Source organism: Eptesicus fuscus, chromosome 2 (genome assembly GCF_027574615.1).
Source record: "Eptesicus fuscus isolate TK198812 chromosome 2, DD_ASM_mEF_20220401, whole genome shotgun sequence".
NCBI classification, from domain to species: Eukaryota; Metazoa; Chordata; class Mammalia; order Chiroptera; family Vespertilionidae; genus Eptesicus; species Eptesicus fuscus.
In genome coordinates, this window is record NC_072474.1 from 28,529,623 (window position 1) to 28,554,449 (window position 24,827).

Genomic DNA, 24,827 nt, shown 5'->3' on the forward strand with positions numbered 1-24,827 from the left:
TTCTAGTCCTGTTGCAACATTTTGACACTTTTTTCCATTATTTGTGCATTTTCCATGAAAATCCCTTCCTATTATAAGTGGTTGGTAAAGGCCCCAGGAAAACATGACTGAATGAATTCCATTAGCTTGCTTAATTATAACTTGGTAGAAAACACATACCAATATCACCACTATTCCAATCTAGAACCATTTTGATTTCTTGACTCTGCAGTAATCTTCTTTGTCCAGTTGCCAGTAGGTCCATTGTATCATTATTTTTCTCCAAAATGTTCCCTTATTCAGTGATTTCATGGTAGACTGTGCCCTTGGTTACCCTCGGACCTGGACTGCTGCAGAGTACCATTTCCTGTCATGTCACTGCCACTCAAAAACCAACAGTGCAATGTTCTGTTACCACTATGGACCCAAGCTCAAACTTGCCATCACCTGATATTTATTATTTACTACATGCAAGTTCTGTATCTCACAGTTGGTTTTCTTATCATTTCCCTATATGCCAAATGAATTCCAACTTTTTAAAAATTAATTAATTTATTATTTATTTATATTTTTCAAGAAAAACTATTTTAAATATGTTACATGCAATAAACATTAATATTTCAAGAAAAAATTTTAAATATAATAATGTTACATGAAATAAACATTAATATTTCAAGAAAAACGATTTTAAATATGTTACATGCAGTAAACATTAATATTTCAAGAAAAAAGATTTTAAATATAATGTTACATGCAATAAACATTAATATTTCAAGAAAAAAAGATTTTAAACATAATATTACCAACCATCTTTTAATAATAGATGTATGATCCAGATTGCCTTATTTCCCTTTGATATATATAATTTCATCATCCAACTTAAATCTTATCTAGTTGTGTTTAAATATTATGTGTTTATCACTTTTGGAACTGCCATAACCAATTTATGAGGCAATTTTAAACTAAATGATTATATTTTGTTTGTTTTGTGTGTATAAATCAACTTCTCTATTGTGAGTTCTTTATTGACAAATACTGTCAGCATGTGTATGTTTCAATGGGGAGTCCTAGCACTGAGCATGTAGTAGGCTCTTAATAGATATTGCTGTGACTGAATTCTCACAATTAGAAAATATCGAGATTTAACCCAGGCCTGTTAACTTCAAATCTGGGTTTTTATCACATTACCCCAGAAATAGTTATAGTTTTATTTTCCTAACATAGAAAAAAATATATTAAATTCTTTTAAAGGCCAAACCTAGGATTTTTTTCAGAATGTTATAAAAACATTCTAAAATGGTTAAAATATGTTTTAAACACATTTTTAAAAATATATATATTTTTACTAGTAGCCCTGCGCATGAATACGTGCACCAGTAGCTCTCTGCCACCCTCCTGTAGCTCTCCGCCTGCTGCCCCACCCTCCTGTAGCTCCCCCTCTCCCCATTCTCATAGCTTGCTGCCCTGCCCCCTCCTGTAGCTCTCTGCCGCCCACTTGTAGTTCGCTGCCCCACCCTCTTGCAGTTCCGTGATCCGGTCATTCCGTGGTCGGTCGTTACACCTCATGGCGTAATGAATAATTAGCATATTCCTCTCTTATTATATAGGATTGATTTCAGAGAGGAAGGGAGAGGGAGAGAGAGATAGAAACATTAATGATGAGAGAGAATCATTGATCAGCTGCCTCCTGCATGCCCCACACTGGTGATTGAACCCTCAACCCAGGTATGTGCCCTGATTGGGAATCAAACCGTGACCTCCTGGTTCATAGGTCAACGCTCAACCACTGAGCTATGCAGGCCAGGCAAGGCTAAACTTAGTGTTGTTCTACTGTCTTATTTCCAAAGTAAAAATTCTGGCTACAGTCATTTCAGAAAGGAACAATGTATTTTGTTGTATATTGATAAGGTGTTTACCTACTTCATTGGCATTTTACAATAATTTATAAGAGTTTAAAATGCAGTGATGATGTGTGAAGTCACCTTTTGATTCCCCATAGTGCCTGAAAAGTCTGTGAAGTCCAGGACTATATTGTGCCATGCCAGCACGGTCAAGGGTGAACCTGAGGAGGGGCGGTGAAGGACTAAAGAAGACAGACGAGAATATAGCTGGAGCTAGGTGGGATCACTGTGCCTGGATAAGGAAACAGTGATCCAGCATGCAAATGGAGGCTTTATTTTATAGTCAGAGCACACAAAGCAAAACAAGAGAAGTGGTCAACATGTTTACAATGTTCTTGTGAGTTTCATCGTGTTTTGGCAGCACTTGCTGCACCTCCCACAGTCCATTAGCTACCTAGGAAGGAGCAAGGGAGGACTATAAGGTCAAGCTTAATTATGCTAGGAGGGCTCTGCCACAGCTCAGTCCGAGGCTTAACCCTATAGCCACTCCCTACACTATATATACACCATTTTTCATTTTATTTTTGTCTTAGAATCATAGGTGCTTATGAATAAACTAGAGGCCCAGTGCATGAAATTCATGCACGGGGGTGTGTGTCCTTCAGCCCAGCCTGCACCCTCTCCAATCTGGGACCCCTCTCACAATCCAGGATTGCTGGCTCCCAACTGCTCGCCTGCCTGCCTGCCTGATTGCCCCTAACTGCTTCTGCCTGCCAGCCTGATCACCCCCTAACCACTCCCCTGCCAGCCTGATTGATGCCTAACTGCTCCCCTGGCAGCCCGATTGCCCCTAACTGTCCTCCCCTGAAGGCCTGGTCACTCCTAACTGCCCTTCCCTGCAGGCCTGGGTCCCCCCAACTGCCCTTCCCTGCAGGCCCGGTCGCCCCCAACATCCCTCCTCTGCCAGCCTGGTCACCCCTAACTGCCCTCCCCTGCAGGATTGATTGCCTCCAACTGCCCTCCCTTGCAGGCCTGGTCCCCTCCAACTGCTCTCAATATAGTCCTGATTGCCCACAGTTGCCCTCCCTTGCAGGCCTGGTCCTTTCCAACTGCCCTCCCCTGCTGGCCATCTTGTGGCGGCCATCTTGTATCCACCTGGAGGCAGCCATCTTTGACCACATGGGGGCAGCCATCTGTGTGTTGGAGTGACAGTCAATTTGCATATTACTCTTTTATTAGATAAGATGTATAAATTAGATTAGGTACCACTCTAATAATCTGAAGAGAATTCCAAGTCCTTTCTTTTTATTTTAAAATAAATTAAGATGTCAGCTGCATAGGAAGAAATGAAAATAAAATGGTTTTAACTCTGTCACATGGGAGAATGGGTTTTACTGAATCCTGATAACCTGAAGAATTTTTCTTTCTACTTAAGCAAACTTAGATTTCTTTTTTATTATTAAGAGCAAGCTAGGAGGTGTGAATTTTTATAGGTGGATGTGTGAGTGAATATGGACAGTTGTTTGCTCTTGGTCCATTCATATGTTCAGTTTGTATATATTACAAAATATAATGTGGTCCTCACACCATCTGAAGACTGGTCTCTGTCATTCCATATGTGTTTCTGACTATATGATGGAGCCAAATATAAATGTGTGTGTGTGTTGTTGTTGTTGTTGTTGTTTTAGGGGGGTGGTTAAGCTCTTTATATAATCAATTAGCCAATAACTATATTCTTGTCTCTTAATTGAAAATTATTTTGTATCATTTGGGTTAACAACGGGTCAGCAGTCATTATTAATTTCTTGTTATTCTTTTTGGCTTCTCTGTGCAGGTCAAGGATGTCAAAGGTACATCACTGAATTCTTCCCAGCTGGCCAGCAGCAGTGCACCAATGACATGGCTAAAAGCAATTCTGTGGGCCAGGACAGCTCTAAGGACTCAGAGGGTGAAATGATCTTTGTTGCAGAGAGCAGTTGTGCCCTGTCTCAGGAAGATGATGGAGAAGCAAGACTGGGCTCATCAGGCTCTGCTCTGCTGGCAAGGAAGCGCTCTCGGTCCTTTGAGGATGAGAGGAATCAAGCTACAGGGACCAGTCACTGGCGTGGGGTTCCTAAAAAAACCCAACGGCATTATTTGCCCCTGTCCTGCACAAAGGCCAGGGAAGCCAGACTGGAAGCAGAGGGTTTTTTGTCCTGGCTCTCTGCAGAGACTGAAGAATCCAGCCAAGAAGTGGAGAAAATGGGTCATGATCCCATTCCTGACACTTACTATGGGCTTCTTGGAACCTTGCCCTGCCAAGAACCCCAGAGCCATATCTGCAGCCTGCCCAGCGAAGTCCTAAGGCACATTTTTGCTTTCCTCCCTGTGGAAGATCTCTATTGGAATCTGTGCTTGGTGTGCCACCTTTGGAGGGAGATAATTAGTGATCCACTGGTATGTAAAACATTTGGAGTTCTCTGATGCTTTCTCTAAAAAAAAGAGTAGCTTCCCTAATCCATACTTTTTTTTTAAAATCTTTATTGTTGAGAGTATTACAGATGTTTTCCCTTTCTCCCCTCCCCCCCCCCCATTGCCCCACTTCCACCCTGTTCCCACCCTGCCCCAGGCCTTCACCACCCCATTGTCTGTGTCCATAGGTAATGCAAATATGCATATAAGTTCTTTGATTAAGCTCTTCCCACCCTTTCTCCCCCCTTCCCTCTGAGATTTATCAGTCTGTACCATGTTGCCATGCCTCTGGTTCTATTTTATTCATTAGTTTATTTTGTTTATTAGATTCCTTGTTATTTATTTTGGTTTTTGATTCCATTGTTGATAGATATATATTTATTTCCATTTTATTGTTCATATATATATATTTTTTTTTCCTTTTTCTTAAAGAAGACCCTTCAACATTTCTTATAATACTGGTTTGGTGGTGATGAACTCCTTTAGCTTTTTCTTATCTGTGAAGCTCTTTATCTGACCTTCAATTCTAAATGATAGCTTTATGGGTAGATTAATCTTGGTTGTAGGTCCTTGCTATTCATCACTTTGAATATTTCTTGAAACTCCCTTCTGGCATGCAAAGTTTCTGTTGAGAAATCAGCTGACAGACATATGGGTGCTCCCTTGTAGGTAACTGCTTTTCTGTTGCTGCTTTTAAGATCCTCTCTTTGTCTTTAACCTTTGTTATTTTAATTATGATGTGTTTTGGTATGGGATTCTTTGGGTTCCTCTTGTTTGGGACTCTGTGCTTCCTCAGAGTCTATTTCTTTTACTAGGTCTATTTCTTTCACCAGGTAAGGGAAGTTTTGTGTTATTATTTCTTCAAATAGGTTTTCAATATCTTTCTCTTCTTCTGGCACCCCCATAATGCAAATGTTGATATGCTTGAAATTGTCCCAGAGGCCCCTTACACTATCTCAGGGGTCCTCAAACTACAGTCCGTGGGCCACATGCGGCCCGCCGAGGACATTTATCCGGCCCGCCGGGTGTTTTTGCCGCTGCTGCCTGTCCTGCTTAGCAGCCGACTTAGCAGTGTGCATAGGAATTTATTCATAGGTGTGTTTTTTTAAACTATAGTCTGGCCCTCCAACGGTCTGAGGGACAGTGAACTGGCCCCCTGTCTAAAAAGTTTGAGGACCCCTGAACTATCTTCATATTTTTGGATTCTTTTTTCTTTTGCTCTTCTGATTGGGAGTTTTTTTGCTTCCTCATATTCCAGATCACTGATTTTATTCTTGGCATCCTCTACTATTGAATCCCTGTAAATTATTCTTTATTTCAGTTAGCATATGCTTAATTTTGTACTGGTCCTTTTTCATGTCTTCGTTCTCGCTAACGTTCTTGAAATTCTCACTAAGTCCCTTGAACTCTTAATAAGATCCTTGAGCATCCTTATAATGATTGTTTTGAACTCCGTAGTAGTTGTTTGCTTCCATTTAATTTAGTTCTTTTTCTAGAGATTTCTTCTGTTCTTTAATTTGTGACATGTTTCTTTGTCTCTGCATTTGGCTGCTTTGAAGTTTCTGTTTCTATGTATTAGGTAGAGCTGCTGTGTCTCCTGGAATTGGTAGAGTGGTTTGTGTAATAGGTGTTCTGTATGGCCCAGTGGCTCAGCCTCCCTAGTCACCTGAGCTGGGCACTCTAGGTTGCACCCCTATATGGGCTGTGTGCAATGTCTTATTGTAGTTGAGCCTTGATTGCTATTGGTGTCACTGGGAGGAATTTACCTCCAGACCAATTGCCTGTGAGGACCAGCTGCAACTACTGTTGTGCAGGAGACACCCGTGTGGTGCAAGACTTGCTTTAGTGGGGCTTTGGTGCTCACTGAATCTGCCCCTTGAGTGTGTTGCTTGTGGAAGTGTAGAGTTGTAATCTGGTGTGGTCTGAAGCTACCCACTGGGAACACTGGCTCTGGGGCCTCCTGGGAGGTGCAAAGTCAACCACTACCTGGGGCCACCTAGCAGGAGCTACAGAGCAATCTGCAGATGGCTGCTACTTGTATTAGGCTTAGAAGCATCCAGGTGAGGCCAAGCTGTGAAACAAGGCAGGCTGGTAGTGCTGGGTCTTGGACCTCTTATTGATAGGTATGGGGCACTCTGATGCCAGCTGCTGCTTGTTTGAGAAAGTTTAGTAGAGTCTGAAGCCTGAGACAGGACAAGCCATTCATATGGAAAAGCTGCTGCAAACAGCTTGGATGGGACTGCAAATTGGGTGGGGCAGGGTCTCAGGAAATCACCAGGGTGGAGTGAACAGTGTGAGCCAGGTTGATGGAGACTCAGATATGGTTGCCAGTCAGCTCTGCAATGGTAGAGGTCTTAGCATAGGAATAATGGACTCTGAACAATGAACCCTGCGAGCACCCCTGTCAGGGAACCCCCAAGTTCTTGCCCCTATTCCAGACAGTCCAGTTCTCCATATATCTCTGGGTACCCCAAGCTGTTGCCCCAGTGCTGGAGTTCAGAGGGAGTGAGTCTGAGTAAGTCTGTGCCTGGGCCCTTTAAGAGGAACTGCCTGGGACTCTGGCAGCCTCCATATCATTCATCCATAATCCCTGCTGGTTTTTATAGTCTGAAGTTATGCGGACTTCTCTTCACAGTACTGGAATCCTAGGCTGGGGGTCTGGTGTGGGGCTGGGACCCCTTGCTCCTCCTAGGAGGCCTCCACAGCTGAGATATCCTTCCCAACTAAAAATCGCCACATGTGGGTATCAGACCAACCCATTCTGCACTTCTGCCCCTCCTATTAGTCTCAATGTGATTTCTTCTTTATTTCTCTAGTTGTAAAACTTCCATTCAGCCAGATTTCAGGTGGTTCTGAATGATGGTTGTTCTGTATTTTAGTTTTAATTTTGATGTGGTTTTGGGAGGCGGTGAGTACCAGCATTTACCTATGCCACCATCTTGATTCTCCAATACATACTTCTGATTATAGTGTTTAGTTTCCATTTGCCTCCAGAATAATATCCAAATTCCCTGGAGGCAGGTAAGGCTTTCCATGTTACCCCCACTTTATTATCCCAGCCTCATTGCTCACTTCTCAACACATCCTTGTGTTCTATCCACAGCACATGATTTGTTGCATTCCAACCAAAGACTGCCTATTCCTTTCCACATGTTGTTTTAACGCTCCGACTCACACGCCCATGTAGAGTTCCTCCTATCTGTTTTGGTATGCTGTGTTTTTGTTTTCATTTGTCTCAAGGTATTTTCTAATTTCTTCATGATTTCTTTTTGACCCATTGCTTGTTTTAAGAGTGTGTTGTTTAATTTTCATGTATTTGTGGGTGTTTTCTTGTTGTTGTGTTTTTATTCCTGCTACTGATTTCTTGTTTCATTCCACAGGGATTGAAAAAGATACTTTCTATAATTTAAATCCCTTAAAATTTGTTAAGATCTGTTTTGTGGCCTAGCATGTGATTTTGAAAAATGTTCCATTCACTTGAGAAGACTATATTCTACTGTTGTTGGGTGGAGTGTTCTGTATAGGTCTGTTAGGTTCAATGAAATGATTGTTTCCTAATTGCTCTTCTGACTGGTTGTGATATCCATTCTTGAAAGTGGAGTATGGAAGCCTCTATTGCTATTACATTGCTGTCTATTTCTTCCTTCTATTCTGTTGGTGTTTGTTTCCTAGATTTAGGAACTCTGTTGTTAGTACATATATACTTATAATTGTTACATCTTCTTGGTAAATTGACCCTTTTATCATTATATAGTCTTCTTTGTCTCTTAAAATAATTTCTGACTTAGTGTCTCTCTTGTCTGAGATTAGTGTAGACACAGCTTTCATTTTACTTAATCGTCATTGAAACTCTGAGCCATTGTGTTCTGATATTTCGATAGTGAAATTGAAGTACTAGCTTTTCCCAGATTCTATGTCAAGTTAGTGTTCAAACCAAAACCAAGACGTAGTTCTCCTAGTTTCCAACCAAAATTTGTGTAATATTTGTACCCTATTTGTTCATCTTTTGAATTGTGAGTTATAATTGCCTTTTTAAAACAATATGCTTTTATTGATTTTAGAGAGAGAGAGGAAGGGAGAGAGAGAAACATCAATATCGATTGGCTGCCTCCTGTATGCCACCTGCTGGGGAATGAACCTCAAGCTAGACATGTGCGCTGACCTGGGATTGAACTGGTGACCTCCTGGTACATGGATCAATGCTCAGTTACTGAGCCACACCAGCCAGGAATAATTGCTTTTTAATTGGTAGAAGGTAATCCATATGTTTGTGGCCTAATCTGCTCTCTAGTAGCCATTGCCTACATGTTATTTTGGATTTTTTCAACTATATAGTTCATTCCTTGGAAAAAGCTGTATCATCGATACTTGATGAACGAAGAGCAAGCTGTCAGCAAAGTGGATGGCATCCTGTTGAACCAGGGTATTGAGAAAGAGTCGGATCTTTGTGTGCTGAACCTCATCCGGTGAGTTGCTTTTCTCCTTTGAAGAAGACAGTTTCTGAAGTCCTTTTGCATATATAATCACTTATGATCATCTTTCTCATGGACTCCTCTGTGAATGTCTTATAGATATATAGCCACCACTAAATGTTCCCCAAGCGTGGATCCTGGAAGGGCACTGTGGAGTCTGAGGGATCACCACCTCCTTCCTGAGGCAGAGGCCTGCGTGCGTCAACACCTCCCTGACCTTTACATCGCTGCTGCAGTAAGTGAAGAGGCTGTGAGGAATTTTGGGGGAAAGTGACTTATTGGAAGAAAAGTGTAGTGGTGATTAATTTTGGCTGAAGGTTATTTTAGATTTATTTTAAAAAATCTTTCTTTAATCTCTCTTTTGAAGCCTTAATCCTGTCATTGGTCCCATTAGAGAAGTAAAAGTCCACATTGTTGTAGATTCTTAAATCTGGAAGTAATTTAAAAAAGTATTCAGTTCAGCTCTGGCCGGCATGGTTCAGTGATTAGAGCATCGGCCCTTGTACCAAAGGGTCTCGGGTTCGAATCCCGGTCAGGGCACATACCTGGGTTGCAGGTCCCACTCCCTGCTCTGGTCTGGGCGCGTGTGGGCGGCAACCAATGTGTCTGTCTCTCTCTTTCTCTCTCACCCGCCTCCCTTCCACTCTTTAAAAATCAATGGTAAGAGTATCCTTGGATGAGAATTAACAAAAATAAAAACCAAACACACACACACATACACACACACACACACACACACACACACACAAAACACACCTCTAGTGCATATTTAGAGAATGGCCTAGGTCCCAGCAAGCCTTTTGGGGTGCCCACCTTGCGCATCTCTGTGGACATGCCTTTCTAGCCATCTCTAACAACACAGGGTAGCTTCATTCTCCTAATTGCCACTCTGCTGCTGAGATGAGTAATGAAGCATGTGATTGCATAAGTCAGAATTGCTCAATAATTTAACAAGATTTTTGCTCAGAAAATATCAGAGACCCTGTCAAGATTTAAAAAAAAAAAGCATTCAGTTCAGCCCTGGTTGGTGTGGCTCAGTTGCTTGAGTGTCTTCCTGTGCACCAATATGTCGCCAGTTCAATTCCTGGTCAGGGCACATGCCCAGATTGCGGGCTTGATTCACAGTAGAAGGTATACAGGAGGCAGTAGATTGATGTTTTTCTCTCACATCAATAATTCTCTCTTTTTCTACCCTTCTCCCTTCCTCTCTCTCTAAAAAAAAAAAAAAAATCAATAAAAACATATTAAAAAAACACATTCAGTTTAATGTTTCATTCCGTTGAGGAATCCTTAACAGAGGATGGTCATCTAACCTCTGAACACTTTGATTAATAAGGATTTCTTTACAGGGCAGCCCATTCCATCAACAAGGTGGGTTATATGAGGACCAGAGAAATTCAGGGTCTTGGTATAAATGTACAACGAGTTAATGAGAAGCTGGAAATAGTCCTGAGTTTCCTGACCTATGGCTTCTCATTTAGATCATGGATTTTCAAATTTTATTTTAGAAGCTCAGTGCAACCTCAACCTGTATTCTGCAGCCAGTAGAGGACTGAAAACCCATCCATGTGCATTTCTCTTTCTGTCTTCAGTGAAGTGATTGTTGATGGAGTGAGTTTTCTTTCACAGGATGGTGGTAGTGAGAGGTGCAGGAAATGTACCTTTCTTGGAATGTGTTCTTTTAACAGAGAGACTTGTAGTAAAGTTAAGAATGATAAAGATATATGTCCCATTATTGACTATTTCCATGTTAGTGAACATTTTCTTAGACATTACTAAGTGGAGCATACTGTGTTGTAATAATAGATTTTCAATAATTTATTTCATATTTATTTTACTTAACATTTAATAATTATTAAATAAAAACATATAGTAAGTAGTAAATTAATATCTTAATGCCAGAGAATTGTCAGTCTTGACTTCCCCCCTAAAGAGTGCTGTCTTCTTTTGTATCTTCCATCTTTTGTGCCTCCTAAGTAGGTAACCATTTAGTAGTGATACTATTGTGACTCTGTTGAGTATCTGTGGACCTGAGAGCTCACACTGACGTGGAGAAGAAGGATAGGGAGGTGAGAGCGTCATCTCTATGCAGGAGTCTATGTAAAATACTTAATACATGTTATTTAGTTACACTAAGCACTCAAATTCAGAAATGATTAGGAGGAAGGAATATAACCTTGGTTGGTATAGCTCAGTTGGTTGGGCATCGTCCTGTGCACCAAGAGGTTGCTGGTTTGATTGCCAGTCAAGGGCACATGCCCTGTTGCAGGCTCCATTCCTGGTAGGGATTGTATAGGAGGCAGCCAGCCAGTGTTGCGCTCTCACATCATTGGTTCTCTCTCTCCCACCCGCTTCCTCTCTCTCTAAAACTTAGTAAACTATTTTTAAAAATACATATCATATTTTAAAAAAAGAAGAAAGAATCCAGGGCAAAAGAAAGGTTGTTTGATGTGATCTTTATTAATTGTGACCTATGTTTTGGGGTCTTTTCTTCCCTTCCTGGTCCATCTCACTCTAGGGTGTCAACATGTGGGCTTTGATAGCAGCCATTGTTCTCCTCTCCAGCAATGTGAATGACATCCAGCAGTTACTCTTCTGCCTCAGAAGACCAAGCTCCACCGTGACAATGCCAGACATCACTGAGACCTTATACTGCATTGCTGTGCTTCTCTATGCCATGAGGGAGAAGGGAATTAACATCAGCAATCGGTAAAGTGGTGGGAGGGAGAATGGAAACTCTGATAGAGTGAAAGGTCCTAGACATGCAACAAGTCCCAGCTCTGCCACTTTCACACTAGGCAAGCCATAAAACTCACACTGTTCAGTTTTGTTATCGAGTGCTGGGAGACAGATACTGCATAAGTAGATGTGTTAAACAAGAACATTTTACTGAGTGATTAGTAGTGCAAAGAAAAAAACAGAGTGATCGGCAAAGGAAATGAGGAGTACTACTTTAGATTGGGTGAGAGAAAGCTTCTCTGAGGAAGTAACATCTGAATTGAAACCTGAATGTCAGGAAGAGCTGGCCATTTTTGTGGGGAGAGCATTTTAGCAGAAGGAATAGATAATTTAAGGGCCCAAAGATGGGAATGAACTTAGTATATACAAAGAACAGAGAAGTTTAGTGACTAGTATGTGCTGAATAAGAGGGAAAGTGGTATATGATTATGAGAAGTCTGCAGTGACCAGATGAGGAAGATGTTGTGTACACCATGTAAGGAGTTAGATGAAATTTAAGGTATGAAGCACAGCTCCTGGAAGGCCCTGGCCTGGAGACAGGCAGTGTGACAGTGCAGAAGATCCAGGAGAACCAGACATTCCAGAGAGGATACTCGGATTTCCTTTTTGGAATTAGTGAGCCTTAGGAGGATCATGGTGGTGGCACTAGGTGAACTGTGGCCCAGTCAGTCATGGTAAAGTTCAAGGATGGAACATTTAGTCTCCAGAAATTTCAGAGTATTTACTGTGTTTCTGAGATATACTTCAATTCATTCATTAAATATCGCTTATGTTGTTCCCACTCCATGGCATTGAGATGTGGAGGAAGGAGCTTCAATGACATAATTCAGACAAGACAAATACACAAATGATGAATAATGACCATAAGTGCAAATATGAACCTACAAATTATCTGCACGTTTACATGGACATAGATGAGGAATGGGAAACATGTATGTTGTGTTTATATCTTTTTTCCCCTGCTTTACCTGGGAGGTAATCTTTTATTTTTCCACTTGTAGCAAGGATTACTATCAAATTGCACTCATTGGGCTAGAGACCCTTATGGTGTTAGCGAAAAACTTGCCCCTCACATATACTTGTGAGTTCATTGGCCACCAGTGGTCTCAACTCCAAGCTCTAACAGTATACAGTCCTGGGAGATAATGTTTTTTATTTTTTATTTTTATTGATTTCAGAGAGGAAGGGAGAGGGGGAGAGAGAGATAGAAACATCAATGATGAGAGAGAACCATTGATTGGCTGCCTTCTGCACACCCCCCACTGGGGATTGAGCCTGCAACCCGGGCATGTGCTCTTGACCAAAATGGAACCCAGGACCCTTCAGTCTGCAGGCCGACACTCTATCCACTGAGCCAAACCAGCTAGGGCCTGGGCGATAATCTTAATGTGACCAGAGACTGAAATGTTATTTAGTCTAAATGTTATTTAGTCTGTCTCTAAAACTCAATAAACTATTTTAAAAAATATATACCATACTTAAAAAAAAAAAAGAAGGAATCCAGGGCAAAAGAAATCTTAATGTGACCAGAAACTGAAATGTTGTATTATTAAAAGTATTTGTTTCATCAAAAAGATTGATGTGTGGAGGCCACCTGTTCTCACTCCAGGAATAGGGAGCAATGCACTAAATGGTGGGCAATTGGTGATAGAAGGAGATGAGTTTGGGCTCATGTGAACATAGAGAGGTTTGGAGTGACTTGTGATGGGACATGTTTAACCATGTCCAGTGCCTCTTTTGAGTGCACTGTGTTGTCTATGGTCCTTATTGGTGACTTGGAGGATGTTTTGTTTTCTAGTTCTTAGTAATCATATCTTGTTACCTGTGTAGCACCCTTCCTTTGGGGCCTTAAAAGATAGAAAGCTCTTCATGCTTCTAAACCAATATCACCTCACAGGGAGCAACAGGGGCTCACAAAGATAAGATGAAGTTACATTGATGTTGAACAAGAATCTCACTAGGAGCAGAATTTACATTTGTTTTCAACTGATTCATACTGTTTTTGTGATTATTTGTCTATATGGTCGCAGCTAATGAATGCCTTATTCCCCAAAGAACATGCCCTGGTCTCTCTCCTTTTGCCATTGCACACTGGAGCCAGGGTCTTTCCCAGAACTGTGCTCTCCAAGAGGGCTTTGGCCAACTCTAGGTATATTTAAATTCTTTTCTTTCCTTTTTATCATAAAACGGTGGTAGTTTTTTTTTTTGTTTGTTTGTTTTTTGTTTTTAAGCAATGGTAAAGAATCTAAATTCAATCCAGGAAAAATAAGATACAGATTATAGTTTAATTTGATACTCTCTAAATCTGCTTTTTCTCTGTTAGGATTCACTACAACATCTTCTATTGCCTGTATCTTCAGGAGAATTCCTGTACTCAGGCCACAGAAGTTAAAGAGGAAACATCAGTTTGGCCAGGGTATGTATATAGATAAGTAAGAGAAAGAAAGAGAGAGAAAGAAAGAGAGAGAGAAAGTCAAGAAGGTCTTCCATTCTTGACTTTCTCATACTTAAGGAGGAGAGGTGTTTTGTTTTAACTTTATTAAGGTATAATTTACATAAAATTCACCCAGTTTAATTTTACAATTCAATGATTTTTAGTAATTTTACCGAGTGTGCAATCAATGTCATAGTCTAGTTTTAGAACATTTTTATCACCCCAAAAGGGAGATTTTTTTCTTTGGTTAAATTTTGTTCATCTGATTTGCCTGTTTGGTTTTTGATAGTCTGTCACCTGGTCTTTTCAATTCCATTGTGTTTTTCTAATTTCTCTTCTGTAATGATTATAGCAGGAAAACCATCCAACTTACACATGAACAACAGCTGATTCTGAACCATAAGATGGAACCTCTCCAGGTGGTAAAAATTATGGCATTTGCAGGTAAGGGAGCTCGCCAATACTGAAATAGAGAATCAGGTTCATGAGTTATCACTACATCCCCCTTCCCTATTACCTGCCAGAGTATCTTTACCTGGATTTGTTATTGAACAAATTGATTATCAATGAAATAATCTAAAAAGCAGTTGCCCAGTAAATTTGGTTTTTCTTACTTCACCGGGGAGCATCCACATTCCTGGTGAGACATAGTTCATAGGAATTAGTTTGCAGAGTAATTACCAAAGGTATTGATCCAATCTGTCATTTATCATCATATATGCTCAATCACTGATTGCTTATGGGCTGGCAGGTTACATTAATCTTTCAGAGTTTCAGTAGCTCCTGATTTCTGTTGGGTGAAGTCTAGAAGGCCATTCTACCATTTGGTTCTAACCTACATTCCCAAATATATTGTTGACTCTTCTCATGACTCAGTCAAATCATTGTCCATACAGTTTCTTAAAGTACTTGGTTATTCTTTTGTCTGAACCTTTGCTCATGCTATTTTCCTACCTGGAATTTCTTTCCGCTTTTATTCTGCCTACATATCTTACTAAAAACAACAATAGCCATTTCTTAAATGCCTGTCCTGTGCTTGGCACTGTGATAATCCATTCTGTAAGGTTGGTTAGTTATCTCTGTTTTATAGATGAGGATTTGAAGTTCAGAGAAAAAATTACTAGCCCCAGATTAAATAAACAAGTAAGTGATAGAAGTAGAATTAAAAGCTGCCTTTTTCCAAAAACCTGCCTTTTTCCTCTTCCTCTCCTTTCCTTTTTTCTCCCCCCCTTGTCCCCCTTTGTTCTTTGCTATGTTGACTCCCATCATTTCTGGTTCTTCTTGATGGAGGCTTCTTTAGTCATTTGGGTCCTATATGATCTCTGAACTCTTACCTACAGCTAATTATCCTTATTAACTGTTTGGCACCTGATTATATAGTAGGAATAGCCAAAACGCACACTTACTACATTGTGTCATTCATCTTCAAAACAGCCCTGTAAGGTTGGAAATGGGGTACTGTTTTTCTTTTCTTTTTTGACAGGTGAGATTTATTTTGTTTCCAAATCCATATTCTTTCTCACTTTACTGTGTTATCATTATACTTAAGTTTTGTTCTAGTTGTTTAAACTGTATTGGTATTTTATGTCCAACTAGATTATATTGTAGAAACCTTGCTTTATGTTTTTTAATATACTCCTAGTACTTATCATACAACTGAACATGTAGTAGGTACTCTACTCATACTTTTTAAATGAATGACAGTTAACTAACTGAATGATTGAATGACTGGTGGAGAGGTAGGGCAGACAAGAGAGTTCAGAATGAATCTCATTTGTATGCTCTTGCCATCGAAGCATTAATGAGTCCTAGGCCAGCCATAGCTACCATTTATTGCATTCTGCTGTTATTTTGATTATCTTTATCCTGCCTGACTCTACTGTTACTCATTCATGGCTGAGAAGCACACTCAAGTTCATTGAGACCAAGTGGCTTGCCCTTGGTTACTCAATTAACAGAGCCATGATTCCAACACAGATTAATCTGGCTTAGAATCTGCTATTCTTTTCACTATACCGTTGTTCATTTTTATCAGTATTGGAAAACTTGTCACTTTCTAGTCTTAAGCAAGAGGCGAGATAAATGTGGATAAAATTTGACCAAGGCATCCTTTGGAACAGTTTTTCCTGGTCAGAGGGTCATTTCCTTTCCTTTTGGCTTCCCCAGGCACTGGGAAGACATCTACCCTGGTCAAGTATGCTGAAAAGTGGTCTGGGAGCAGGTTTCTTTATGTGACATTTAACAAGAGCATCGCAAAGCAGGCCGAGCGAGTCTTCCCCAGCAATGTCACCTGCAAAACCTTTCACTCCATGGCGTATGGACACATTGGGCGGAAGTGAGTATTGTGTTGCCACCATTATTATTATGTCTGATTACTGTTTTCATGTTGCGATTATCATGATCACATATGGACTTACACCATAATGGCACTAAGAAAATTGAATGCTTTTATCTCCATTTATAGACAGGAAATAGAAAGATAGATGTAGTGACTTATACTTTTACCTGATAAAAATACATTGTTTACAAGTAATGTCTAAATCTCTCTCATTTCTCTGGAACTGAAGCACAGAAAGTCAGGATGACTTGTCTAGAGTTCAGAATATCAGCAATATGATTGGTCAGTTTTAGGGTTTCCTTGGAACTGGGCAAGAGAGAGAAGACTAAGCTGAGGTGCAGTTGGCCCAGGTCTCTTGAAGCCTCTGAATCAGCATTCCCTTGGATATGAAGCCTTCAAGGAACTTAGGGGCCTCTTGGAGTTTGGTCTGCATCTTGAATTAGTAGTATCTGCCATGAGCTACTTCATCTTCCGGGTTAATATATGTGAATTCCTGGAAGCCTAATGAAGCCATTCCAAATCATACATGGATCTGGCTTAACTTCTCTGGCTTTTTTCCCCTCATGTATATGTGATACTGAGAGTGACCTTGTGGTGTCATTTCAGAGAAGGGGATTGGGAGTGGGGGACACATTTTGTTGGCATTGCCAGTAAAGCCAAACACTGTTCATTTGGGATACGTATTACAGGTACCAGTCAAAGAAGAAATTGAATCTCTTCAAGTTAACACCCTTCATGGTCAATTCTGTCCTTGCTGAAGGGAAAGGTGGATTCATAAGGGCCAAGCTAGTGTGTAAGACTTTAGAAAACTTCTTTGCCTCGGCTGATGATGAGCTGACTATTGATCACGTACCTATTTGGTGTAAGGACAGCCACGGACAGAGAGTCATGGTTGAACAGAGTGAAAAATTGGTGAGTATTGAAATATCTTTAGTATTAGGGATCTGGTGGTAAATGAGAGGAGCTGACATGATACAGTGTTATATTTGTCTTTCATTTTTTCATAATTGCTGGCAGGAAGTAATGGTGGAGGGTGAGACTGTAGGCTAATCGTGATAGCTGGGAGTCATAAAGTGTTTTGTTTGTGAAGAATACTCATGGACATCTCACTTAGTTCTCGCATTGGTTTTCCCATTTAGAAAATGAGGCACCGACCCAGGGTTTGTAGGAGTTTGTCACTGGGGCTGCTGGATGAATCTAAAGATTGGGAATCTCTTTTCTAATTTTTAACAAGTTTTTTTCAGTCATTTGCCATTCTTTTTATGAATTAATTGTTAGTCATAAATCTAGAGACATGATCTAGCCTTTTCTAGTCCACCAGATTTTGTGTTGTCTGAGCAATGTTCTGTCACTGGTGGAGCCAGAAGGAGGTTAGGGAAGTGACTGCCACTCACCGAACTGAGATGGTGCCTTTATTCTGACCTCTGCTGTGTATGTGGAAATGAAAGTGTGATTTCAGGGTGCTGTCTTTTCCAGGGTCTTAAACTAGGAGTTACCAATTACTTGTTTTCTAGAACAGTGTTCTTGAAGCAAGCCGCCTTTGGGACAACATGCGGAAGCTGGGGGAATGCAAAGAAGAGGCTTACCAAATGACTCATGATGGTATGCAAGTTTCCAAATCTTGCTGTTCAATTTAACTACTTCAGTTATGAGTTCTGACTGTTGCTACTCCCTTCTTTTAGGCTACTTGAAACTCTGGCAGTTGAGCAAGCCTTTGCTTGCCTCTTTTGACGCCATCTTTGTGGATGAGGCTCAGGACTGTACCCCAGGTATAAACTATTTCGGACATCAGTAGTCTCAAATACTTAGAAACAATATCATGATTATATAAGAGGACATATATGTGAAATAAATTGATTATTCTCATTTGTCCTAAAGAAGAGGAGCAAATGATATTTAGTCATTCAGAAAGCCTTTATTATTTGATTTTGGATTTCAGCAGTTGTCCTTTCCCCCACCCAAGGCAGATTAATTTTCCTCTAAATGTTTTGCTTCAGGTTATGCTTTAAATGTTGATGAAGCATAGGTCATCAGATGATAGGGACCTAGATTCATGCTGAGTGGGAAAAGATGGTCAATTTAGAGTAAACAATTTGTGTTGTATACTTTTCAAGTGGCTAATCCTATGTAATAAAAGCCTAATATGCAAATTGTCCCCTTGGGCGGTCGTTTGATTGGGAGTATGACCGGGAGACTGGGAGTTCGACCGCTTGCTATAACATGCGCTGATCACCAGGGGGCGGCGCGGAACATGGCAGGTGTCGGTGATGCAGTGCTGGCAGTGGGTGGCAGTGGAGGCGCTGCCGGCCCTGATGGGCCCCGATGAGAGCGGGATTGCGGCGGGATGGTAGAGCAGGTGAGCAGGCGGCGCCAGGCCAAGGCAGGTGCAAACAGGGGTCTGATCGCCCCACAGATGGTGACCAGAGGTGGCAGCAGGGGGCGGGGCCACTGCCCGGCTCCCAGGTGCTGAGGGAGCCAAGTGGGGGCCCCAGCCCCGATCAGTCGCCTTGCAGGGGGATAGTGGAGCAGGTGAGGGGGTGGTGCCAGGCCAAGGTGGGGTTCCAGGCAGGGCTGCAAGGCTGGGGGCGCGAGCTGGGGCCTGATCTCCCCAGGCCACCCCAAGGAACCCCACCCGTGCATGAATTCGTGCACTGGGCCTCTAGTAGAAAATAGGCAGTGTGACTTTGTAGGTTATTTTGGGACCTTAAGTTATAATATTAGTGAGAAAATATAATTTACCTCATTTTATATTTGCCTATGTGATTTTTTTATATACAAAAATGTGTTCAGGACTGAAAATAATCTACATTCCTAGGATTAGAAACTCTTTTGTCTGTTATGAAATCATTTCTTTGGAATGAGTGTGCCTGTACTGCAGGACAAGACAACTCTGTTATGCAGTGCACCCTGGCTCAGTTTCATGAAAGCATTTTCATCCCTTTTTGTCTGAAGTGTGGTTTCTTTTTGCGATGTGGGTTGGCTTTCTTTGAGAGCTCTTATGTTCCCTCTTATTGTTTGCAGCTATCATGAATATAGTTCTGTCTCAGCCATGTGGGAAGATCTTTGTAGGGGACCCACACCAGCAGATCTATACCTTCCGTGGTGCAGTCAATGCTCTGTTTACAGTCCCTCACACCCATGTCTTCTATCTCACACAGGTAAGAGCTCTCTTTTCTCCCGAGTCCCCAGAAGCACATAAACAAGCACTGTGGTTCACTATCCTTGTTTTTCAGTGGTTACTATGTGCTAGGACCTGTGCCAGGTTTTGTGTCAGTCTCACAGTATGTAGCCACTCCTTGCTTCTAAGCAGTGGTTCGCTGTGGTTCTCAGGGGATCTGCAAAGTCCAATGGTTTTTATAATAGTAACTAGAGGCCCAATGCACGAAGATTCGTGCAAGAATGGGCCTTCCTTCCCCTGGCTGCTGGCCCCGCCTTCACTCCGGCCAGAGCTGCCTTTCTACCTTCCCACGCTGCCCAGAGACCCGGAGCGGCTGGGGCAGTGTGGTACGCCTGCATTGTCACTATCGTAAATTAACCCACCATCTTTGTTGGGTTAATTTGTATACTCACTCCTGATTGGCTGGTGGGCGTCACGAAGATATGGTCAATTTGCATCTTTCTCTTTTATTAGTGTAGATTTGCTTTTTTCACTATGTTGACATTTGAACTGATGATGCAGAGCAGTGGTGGGTGAAACTGCTAGTGCCTTCCCATGGACAAAGGCGTCGGCACCAAACAGTACTAGCAGTCATTGTATTCTTTACTTCAATGCACTTACAGAGTTTAAAAACAAAAAGCAACAACAACTTCCCCCTACCCCCCAAAAAACACAAAACAAAACAGTTCTCTTAAAAATGTACTTGATACAGAAAAAATGATTTATTTTATTAACTGCTGTCCCTTGAGGACATACATCTCTTTAATGTTCTGGGTGATGAAGTGGGAGGTATGAATAACGTACTTCTGCCCACCGAAGTATGTTGGTTGTCTAATGAAGAGCACTTTTGTGATTGAGTTGCGAGCTACACTGGCAGCTCTTTTCTTATAGTACCATTTGTCATTGAAAGAACAGCTCACTGACCAACTCTGGTTATTCAGATTTGGGTTTTTAGCATTTTCTCTAAAATGAATGAAATGAGCTATGACTCATTGCCAAAGATAAAATCTTTGTTTCCAAGTGAAATCTAAATTTTGATGTCTGCCACTGTGAGCATGACAACCCATGGTGTCCTTGATTGTCCAAAAAGGTTACTAAACTTCCCTCCCCTTTTCAATATGCATGTGTGTGAGGCTGAGTTTTCTTCGTCTTTCAACCAAAAAACATGTCACTACAGATAGAATGCAGACACAACTGAGAATTCAGCTGTCTTCTATTCAGCTTGGCATTAAAGAGATTTGCAAAAATGTAAAACAGAGACACTTTCTTCCTGCTAAATTTGTTTTAGAAAATATATTTTAAAAATACGTTCTTTATGTTATTATGCAGTTGGGTTTATTATTATTATTTTTGAATGAATCAAATTTCTAATGTGGTGTCATAGTTAGATACAACTCATAAATAAAAGCTCCTTCAGAGCCTCAGCAATTTTTAAAAGGGTAAAGAGTACTGAGACGAAGAGGTGCAAGAACCACTGTTTTTAAGAAACACTTCCAGTTAGGATATGAGATGTGCCAGCTAGTAATCTGAACTGTTTTTTTCTGTTATAGAAAGTTCTGTAACCTTCTCTGTGACTTTATTCTTTTGAGTTCCTGTTGTATTCTAGGGTGATTTAGGGTAATGTCAACTCAGAGTAACTTTTTTTAATGGACATTTACAGAAGAATTGAGACAGTAGTACAGAAATCTCTCATATGCCATGCATTCAGTTTACCATATCCTATATAATCCTATATAATCCTACATAATAAAAAGGCAATATGCAAATTGCATCACTCCGCTAAGCCCATGATTGGGCTGGCTGGAGGCGTGGGGGGCGGGACTCAGGGTGGCCGATTGGCTGGCGGTAGGAGCGGGGGGCGGGGACTCGCGAGTCTCAGACCCCCGCTCCTCCTGCCAGCCGTTGCCGGCACTGCGGAAGGACCCATGGGGCCAGCGGAAGATGCTGGTGGCGGAACTCGCTGCGGAAGGACCCATGGGGCCGGGGGAAGACGCTGGTGGCGGAACTCGGGGTGGCCGATTGCGTGGCTGCGGGCACCAGTTTTCCGCCAGCAGCAGTTTTCCTCTGGCCACCCGCCGATCGGGAGCGCCTCCCCGATCTTCCTCTCGGGGTGGCCGATCGTGCTGGCTAGAGGCGCTCTGATCAGTGAGTGGCCAGAGGAAAACTGCTGCTGGCGGAAAACTGGTGCCAGCAGCCAGGTGAAGGAAAAGTCTATTGCACAAAACTTCATGCAACGGGCTTCTAGTAAAAGCATAATATGCTAAGTGTCTGACCGATCGCTATGACGTGCACTGACCACCAGGGGGCAGATGCTCCAACTGGTAGGTTAGCTTGCTGCTGGGGTCCAGCCAATGGGGACTGGGCGAGAGGGCTGGACATGCCCTGGAGCCCTCCTGCAGACCCTCCCTGGCTGACCCCGATTGGCCCCTATTGGGACTGGGCGAGATGGCCCTGATCGGCCTGGATTGCTGGCCAGGGCAAGGGAACCCCACCCATGCATGAAGTTGTGCACCGGGCCTCTAGTTATTAACAGTTCATTAATTGTGGTGCATTTGCCACAATTGATGAACTAGTATTGGTGCATTATTATAAAGCCTTTAGTTTATTCAGATTTCCTTAGTTTTTGCCTAATGTCCTTTTCTGTTCTAGGATCCTATGAAGGTTACCATATCTTTATAACATGCAGTTGTCATGTCTTCTTAACCTGTTGGCTGTGACAGTTTCTCAGACTTTTCTTGTTTTGGATAACTTGGACAGTTTTGAAGAGAACTGGTCAGGTGTTTTGTAGGATGCCTGTATTGGAATTTGTCTACTGTTTTTCTCATGATCAGACTGATGTTATGGGTGTTGGAGAGGAAGATCTCAGAACAAAACTGTCACTTTCATGACAATATTGAGGGACTATGATTTACGACTGTTGATGTTGACCTTGATAATCTGGCTGAAGTAGTGTTTGTCAGGTTTCTCTCCCTGCCCCCTGCCCTTTCCATACTTTATACTTTGGAAGAAATTCACTATACTTAGCCCTCACTTAAGAATAAGTGTTGGAGTATCTGTATAAATTATTTGTTATTCTTCTGCAAGAGAGATTTATGTCTTCTTTCCCATTTATTCATTTATATCAGTATGGATTGATAATTTTAAAATTTGGGTTATGATACACTCAGGAAAGTTCTTTAGCAACGAAGTCTCACTTTCCTTAGACTATATTATTGATGTTCTCCAAAGCACATAATACTTTATTACCTTAAGTTAGAAATGCACAAAAAAGGCAGTGAATATCATGAGTTTGGGGAACAATGGCATCTTTCCAGCTGCAGTGGTCAAGGAATTAGGTGTTAAGCAGACTTTTGAAGGGCAGGTAATTGTTTTGCTGTGCACTAGTGCAGGGAGAGTTCAGGGAATGCTCAGGGAATGATGATTATACTTGTGGCTGGTTATGTAGGGCAATGGTTTAAATTAATGTTGAGAAAATTTCTAAGGCAAGGAGAGAAACTCCCTTTCTTAATCTTTTGTATAATTTATACTTGTTAGATTTGATTTTGAAAGAAGGGTAGAGGTTGCTTAAAAGAAAAATTTGCCACTGGCTTTGAGAATAAAAGGGAATAGGCTGTGATGAATTTTTAAAATGTATGCATCACTTGTTCTTCCTGTATTATTCTTCCTTTTCTAAAAAATTGCTTAAAATATGTTTTTATTAATTTCAGAGAGAGGAAATGAGAGGGAGAGAGAGATAGAAACATCATTGATGAGAGAAAATCATGGGTCAGCTGCTTCCTGCACTCCCCCCTACTGGGGATTGAGCCCACAACCCTGGACATGTTCCCTGACCTGGAATCGAACCAAACTGTGACCTCCTGGTTCATGGGTTGATGCTCAACTACTGAGCAATACCGGCCAGGCTCTCTTCCCTTTTTTTTTTTTTTTTTTTTTTTTTAGCCAGGGCATGGCTTGAGGACAGTGTGTGGGGAAGATTGATCTGACAGAGGTATAGAGAGGCATCGGCAGTAGGAGGAAACTGGAGGGAAAGAGACCAAGTAGGTAAGGCATGAAGTTTTGAGTTTCGGAGCTGACCTGGCAGCAGTGATAAGAAATATATTATAGAAAATGTGGTGGACGAATTGTCAAGATTTGGATTTGGGGACAAGAGGGGAAAAAAGGCAACTAAAGTTTTAAGATAGAAAACGCTATTCTGAAAACTTAGAAATAAAGTCAGTGGTTCTTTGTCAAGCTCCTGTTCAGTTTGTTAACTAACAAGTGGGTTAACAATATGGAATTTCCAAATATGCTCTCCAGGTAAGGTGAGCCAGAATGATCACTTTGGCAAGGCAAAGACTTAATAATGATATAAATGTGTTAATATACTTCAGGGAGAGGTTGCTAACTTTTTGTTTTGCTCTTTTCCAACAGAGTTTTAGATTTGGTGTGGAAATAGCTTATGTGGGAGCTACTATCTTGGATGTCTGCAAGAGAGTAAGGAAAAAGACTTTAGTTGGAGGAAACCATCAGAGTAAGGTTTTCAGTTATTCTTCTTTTATTTGCTACAAAAATTAGTTTCCTCTTTATTTGGATTTACTGTAGAGTTTGTGCTGTCTCCCAAAAGGTGGCATTAGAGGTGATACAAAGGGGCAGGTGGCCCTGTTGTCCCGGACCAATGCCAATGTGTTTGATGAGGCTGTACGGGTGACTGATGGAGAAGTACCTGCAAGGATACATTTGATTGGGGTAAGAGTAAATTTCTGTTGACTGCTTCATGCACAGAAACATTGCAGACAAACATAGCCAATGGAAATGTTCAATTTAGTTAAGATTATTATGCAAGCAAGCATTTGGGTTTTTGACATTTTTCACCATCTCCACTGTGACTGAAGTCTTTCTCCCTGACTATTCTGATTATGCTAGCCAAGCATTCCTATACAGTCAGATCCAAAAAGAACCGAGAATCTCCTACTATCTAAAAAAACAAATACCATTTTTACCTTTGGCTGTGCAAATGAGGCTTCTGGCAACCTGTGAATGTTCCGTGTGTGTTGTTCATTAGTGTAAGAATGGGTAGGTGACAACACAGCTGGGACAGGCTAGTGGACTCCAGTGGATAAAAAGTGAATACCTAGGTCTAGCTCTGGTTCTGTCACTAACTTTGTGTGGCTTGTGGCAAGTCACAACTTCTGTGTGCCTCATTCTCTCCTTCTCTAAGATAAAAATAATGCCTTTTCTTTACCTGTTTCATGGGGAAGTTAGGGTTCATTGACATTTATATGGCATTTTTAACTCTTTAAAGCAAAGTTATATGACTAAAAGACATTTGCTCATTCATTTATGAAAAAATATTTTTGAGGGCCTACTATGTGTAGCCACTCAGTAAATATATTGAGTGAATCATAATCACCAAGATGTTCTCACTTCTCTTTTTTAT

At 41.3% G+C, this 24,827-nt stretch overlaps 1 protein-coding gene and 1 non-coding gene across 7 annotated transcripts in view; one reads left to right on the forward strand and one right to left on the reverse strand.

Moving 5' to 3' along the window:
• Positions 1-24,827, forward strand: part of FBH1 (F-box DNA helicase 1) — a 49,426-nt gene that overhangs the window by 8,760 nt on the left and 15,839 nt on the right. For 3 of the 6 annotated variants that reach the window (XM_008155359.3, XM_054726220.1, XM_028130911.2), the window contains 13 exons: positions 3,655-4,256; positions 8,607-8,737; positions 8,843-8,978; positions 11,262-11,452; positions 13,806-13,898; positions 14,269-14,360; positions 16,083-16,251; positions 16,944-17,166; positions 17,769-17,856; positions 17,937-18,023; positions 19,276-19,412; positions 23,822-23,921; positions 24,015-24,136. In XM_008155359.3, coding sequence (XP_008153581.3) covers positions 3,655-4,256; positions 8,607-8,737; positions 8,843-8,978; positions 11,262-11,452; positions 13,806-13,898; positions 14,269-14,360; positions 16,083-16,251; positions 16,944-17,166; positions 17,769-17,856; positions 17,937-18,023; positions 19,276-19,412; positions 23,822-23,921; positions 24,015-24,136 — 2,171 coding nt within the window. Of the gene's footprint in view, positions 1-3,654; positions 4,257-8,606; positions 8,738-8,842; positions 8,979-11,261; positions 11,453-13,805; positions 13,899-14,268; positions 14,361-16,082; positions 16,252-16,943; positions 17,167-17,768; positions 17,857-17,936; positions 18,024-19,275; positions 19,413-23,821; positions 23,922-23,992; positions 24,137-24,827 lie in introns of all 6 variants that reach the window. The other 3 variants (XM_028130910.2, XM_054726208.1, XM_054726216.1) reach the window with 3 other exon arrangements.
• Positions 12,476-12,616, reverse strand: LOC114227728 (small nucleolar RNA SNORA62/SNORA6 family). The gene has a single exon (XR_003613799.2). It is a non-coding gene; the product is annotated as a small nucleolar RNA SNORA62/SNORA6 family (small nucleolar RNA).